This window comes from Cynoglossus semilaevis, chromosome 10, assembly GCF_000523025.1.
Source record: "Cynoglossus semilaevis isolate Cse_v1.0 chromosome 10, Cse_v1.0, whole genome shotgun sequence".
Classification (NCBI taxonomy): Eukaryota; Metazoa; Chordata; class Actinopteri; order Pleuronectiformes; family Cynoglossidae; genus Cynoglossus; species Cynoglossus semilaevis.
The window spans coordinates 12,057,366-12,062,396 of record NC_024316.1 but is presented as its reverse complement, the minus strand read 5'-3'; the positions used below and the strand labels follow the sequence as shown (position 1 = coordinate 12,062,396).

The 5,031-nt window shown below is 42.5% G+C and overlaps 1 protein-coding gene across 3 annotated transcripts in view; it reads left to right on the top strand.

Annotated features, from left to right (window-relative positions):
• The window catches only part of samd11 (sterile alpha motif domain containing 11), a 94,553-nt gene that overhangs the window by 63,360 nt on the left and 26,162 nt on the right, over positions 1-5,031 (top strand). For all 3 annotated transcript variants that reach the window (XM_008318817.3, XM_008318816.3, XM_008318815.3), the window contains one exon: positions 3,228-3,337. In XM_008318817.3, coding sequence (XP_008317039.1) covers positions 3,228-3,337 — 110 coding nt within the window. The remainder of the gene's footprint in view (positions 1-3,227; positions 3,338-5,031) is intronic.

The following is a 5,031-nucleotide window of genomic DNA, read 5'->3' as shown; positions in this document are numbered from 1 at the left end:
AAAGAGTTTGTTTTGTAAATGAAGAAATTAGTAGATGAATGAATGTGGTGAGACGTTAATAAGAAAAGTATGTGCTGCAAGGTTCACGTCAACAGTCCCTCCTCAAAAGTTTTTGTGAGAGTCTACTTTAAGACTGAAGCACATTGATTCTGGTCCTATTTGTGAAAACATAAACAGTACTTCCTGCAAAGACTGTGTCTCTTTCAACTGATATGACTGAGGTCTTCAGTTGTCTAGTGTTACAGCTGAACATATTTACCTGGTCAGTAACGTTTGAACTGATGGTTTATAAGTTAATTTATTTATTAATCACGTTTCTAATCAAATGGAAACATTTGACACTAAGCCAAGTTTTTTTTTTAAATTTTAATTAATTTTCTTTTACATTTCAGAGCTTGTGTTGCAAGTTCACCAACATTGGACAGTGTTGATAAGTGACTGTGTGTGTTAACATTTTAGTTTTGCCCGTGTCTGTGTGTGTGTGTGTGTGCAGTGGTCAGGGATGAAGGGCCAGTATTGACCAGTTGAGGGATGAGCTGAGGATGAGATGATTGTCTCCAGTGTGCAACTGGGCGATAAGAAGCAGCTTATGTCCTTCTTAGCTTTCGGGCCTGACGGCTAAAATATAACCCCCACCAGCCTCATCCTCCACCGTCCTTCTCTGCCGTGCCCTCAGGAGCTCCTCAGGGAGCGCTGACTCAGGTGACTGGGGTTTAAACATGATCGTCAACCCCCGCACCCCCCCACCCCACCCCTCTTTCTATCATTCCAAGCTTGTGTGTGACCTTGCCTCCACCCACAGAGCGAGGGGAAGGAGGAAACGAAGAAGGGCAGAAGTGGGTGGGGATAGGACTAGGCCCTCATTAGCCGGGGTGGAGGTGGGACAGCTCAGGAAAAGTGCACTAATTACCCCACTAACAATGTCCTTGCCGCCGTGGCTCAGAGCAGCCACTCCAACCTGGGATAATAATCCCATCACCTCCGTGAGGAGTTCAGGATAGCATTATCATGATCACTTTAATTGATGGACAGAGGGTGGTGTTAGAAGGCAGCAGGCTGATTGATGGATTTGGTTTCCGCATATGTCTATGTGGTTTGTTGAAGTCACTGTGACGCAGGTGGATTATTATACTTAAGAAAAAAGGTCTCTGCGTCCCACTTTCCTTTTGAAGAAAACCATGGGCATCACAGACACAGATAGCTACTAATTTTAGTAAATTACACTCAAAAATAAACGAGGTCTATCATTAGTCGAAAAAAGTTAGCAGTCACAGTCCAATCAAGCATCTCCACGCTTCGCAACCGGAGGGGACTGTTGTGTCTGAGGCTGTTTTCTGACTCACTGCTCCTCTGTGACTGAAAGGTGACGGCTGAAACCAGCGCCAGGCCCTTCATCTTCCCTGTTAGCGTGTGGAAAACAGTTTGACGACCCGCAGCCTGACATTACGGTGGGAGCCTGTAATCATGGGACTGTAAAAAACCAAAATCCAGCAGCCGCAAACAGTGTGGCCTCGTCATAGCGGTGGCAGCTAAGAACGGTTCACCACTCACGTCCCATAAACTCTGCTCTGCTGTGTCATACCAGAACCCCTCAGTGCAGGGTTCTGCTTCCAATAAAGTTGTCGGTTAAGCCTGTAAAGAGGATTTCTGCTGACACTTGACTACACTGACACTGTTCACATGTTATATATAACTGCATGTTGCACGTTTTTCACATTATTTTGTGGTCAAAGTTACAGTTTACTCTGACAACTTCCTCTGTGTCAATCACTTTGCTACAGAACCCCGTCGCTGACATTATAGAAAAAAAAAAAGACTTGCGTTCTCAAGATAGGAAGTCATGGCCTCAAGATAATAACACAAGATCACGAGATACGTAAATAGTCCCCTCAAAATACATAAATTGTGGCCATGACGTACGTAACTCATTCCTACAAAATAATAAGCCACATGAGCAGCAGTGCTAACAGTTATTATCAATAAACTCTCTTTCTCTGAATCATCACTATGACATTTAATGAGATCTGGGTAGTAATCAGATTGGAAATGCAATGCCTCCCTGACACAGTTGGGTGGATCTGAGTTGGTTGGTGGGTGGAGCTTTGGGAAGGGCAGAGTGGCTCCATCCAGATCCAGGTCTAATCTGTACAGCCTCCTCCTCCTCCTCCTCCTGCTCCTCCTCCTCTGATCACTGAAGGACATCACAGGGTGTATGGGTGTAGCTTCTTTTCTCCTGTGAAGGATCTCTTTTCTGAGTGTATGTATGACAGTAGGCTAGGCTAATGTTTTTTTACAGTTGACAGTGTCATCCAGGTGGGGTAGGAAATAAAGCTTAAATTTGAGTTGTGCCTCTGAGATCGATACGTTGGGCACTTTGATTTTTCGATGCAGTTTCATCAATGTTGTGTTCACGTTGTAACCAACTTCACCATTTCTTTGGTGATATTTGGTGAATTTATTACTCAGTTTAGTTTAGTATTAGTTGCTTTGCAGAAAAAAATGTTCACTATTTTTCTGCAATACTTTGGCAAAAATCTTTATTCAGACAATTAGATTTGCATTCAAAGTTTCTTTCAGAAATCTTATACCATTTAAATCAGCTAGCTTGTAGCAGTTTAAAATTTGTTTCTACTTTTTCTTCATTTTATTATTTACCTCAGCTAATTAAAGTAATTCATTTTCAGGATAATTGTATCAACGTGATTCCCCATGTTTTAGCTATGGCTTGTAGTTGTGGGATAGCATTTCAGCTATTGTGATTTAAAATATATGGCGAGCTATTAGCTAGATAATTTGTTTTGTGTAGGTAATTTTTTATTTTTATTATTATTAGTTTTGGAATTTAAAAAGGTCTGGGCTAAGTCTTACCTGCTCCTTGGTTATTTGTTGTTTTTTCTATATTATATTTTGACTAACCTTAGTCTTTCTAAAGGCTAACATTTAGCTATTTCAAAACACTGAACATTTAGGCGTTTACTGTTATTCTAACTCATTTAAATCTGTAGATGCTGGTCTTGGATGTTCTGCTAATTTACAGTTAACACTTCAGAGCCAAGAGCAGGTTCAAGGACAGTAGCTTTTAGCCGCAGAGTTTGTTTGGAGAAATATTTTGTTTTAGAGGACAGGTCTGTGGATCGAGGATTTTGTTGAAATGCACTGTTGCTTCATAGTGTTTTCCATGGTTTGATTGTTACTTTATTCTCTCTCTTTTTGTGTGTGTGTTGCAGTCGTGACAGTGACCTGTCTACAATCATCTCCAACCTGCACCAAAGCAGACAGCACGGCATGCCTGAGGGCCAGTCAGCCTCTGACCACAGCAGCAGCACTGGGAATACAGGTACCATTGTTGATTGTCATTCCACACTGGTGTGTTTTCATTACATCAAGCACACATACTGATTATCTTCTCCTTCCTTCACTTATCCTTACTGCAACCAGGCTGATGTTCTAATCACAATTAATCGTGATTAATCATCAGTTACCCTGTGAATAATGAGATTAAAATCTTTGACAGCCCTTCTCAACAATACTTTATTTTCATTATTAATTAATTAATCAACAGTTCCAACTGTTTATTGAGGAATATTTCAGTAAAATACCAACAGAGACAGTGTATCAGTGTGTTTGAGAACATTCATTATCCATTGCACAGTTCTAAACAAATGCATTCATCTCTAATTAAAGAAGGAATAGCCTTTTTATCAGCGAAGACCATACCTTTGCTCCAGTACTGCCACAGGTTCAACCCTGTGTCTTATCCCATTATCCAGAGGTACTGGGTTAGAAATAATCAGCACAGAACCAACACTTCTTTGGCCTCTGTCTTTGTGCTCATCTCCTCTGTCCAACAGATTAATTGTCCGTACGCTGCCTGTGATATCAGGCAGGGCGTGTGGACGGGGCAGGACATTAAAGTTGATCAACAGCTAGCGTCTAAGTCTTAGTTTGGGATTGATGTTCACCCTCATACTGGTCTAGTCAGCTGCTGATGTTGATGCAGACATCAGTGTGTAGATGACCTCATAAAGACGAAAAACAAGCTGTGGAGGTGGGTGGATGTTGGTGATGGAAGATAGAAGAAACAGTGTGGGTGTCAACATATAGAGGGTGGAAATGTAGTCAGATTCAGGACCAGGGCCTGGTACTTTCTATGATCGTGCCATGCACTTAACTTTAACTTTATAAATATGATATAGAGTGAAGAGACACAATTTTGTGTGTGTGTGTGTGTGTGCACACATATTTGTGTGTGTGTGTGCGTGTGTGCACACATATATATAGTGGCAAAACCAAAGCACTGACAGCTGAGGTCACCTCGTCCTGAATCAAAATCTAGACCAACAGTTCTGGACTGGAACATGCTACATGAAGTATGTGTGCTTCATGAATTATACACATGGACATGGCCTGGTAGTCGGGCCGTCAAGTTTGGTTTTACACAACAACGTGCGTGCTTATATGCAGCCATTTCAGCCATTTCAGCTACAGCTACTGCTGATCAATGTTTAGACACTAAGATTGTTGAGCATGTCCAAGGTTTAAAGTGTGATCTGGTGTAAGTTTTACTTGACATTATGTTCTACTAAAGGAAATGAACCTCAGGAGGAAACAAGGAATAAAGAGAGTGAAGCACAGAGGAGAGGAGGGAGAAGGCAAGGGTGAAGGAGTAAAGAGAGAGAAATGAGAGATGGGTGAGTGAGGTGGTGGAGTCAGAGGAAGGACAGACGGCAGCTCTGGCGGTTGTTGGCTCTGTTTATGTGTGTGTGCGCGTGTTTGTGTGTGTGTGTGTGTGTTTGTGTGGGTCAGGAGTAAAAAGGAAGCAGACCTGCCGGGCCGTCGCTGAGCCGGAGTCGGCCGTTAATTAAATCTAAGGGGCAGACAGGAGGCCTGCCTCCCTCCTTCTCCCCCTCTTCTTCTCTTCTTTCCTCTCCATCCATCCTTTCCTCCCTGATTCACGCTCTCATTCTCCAGCTGCTGGCTATTCTGAAACTCAGTGAGAGGTGGAGGGAAGGGAGGAGGGAAAGGAGAGGA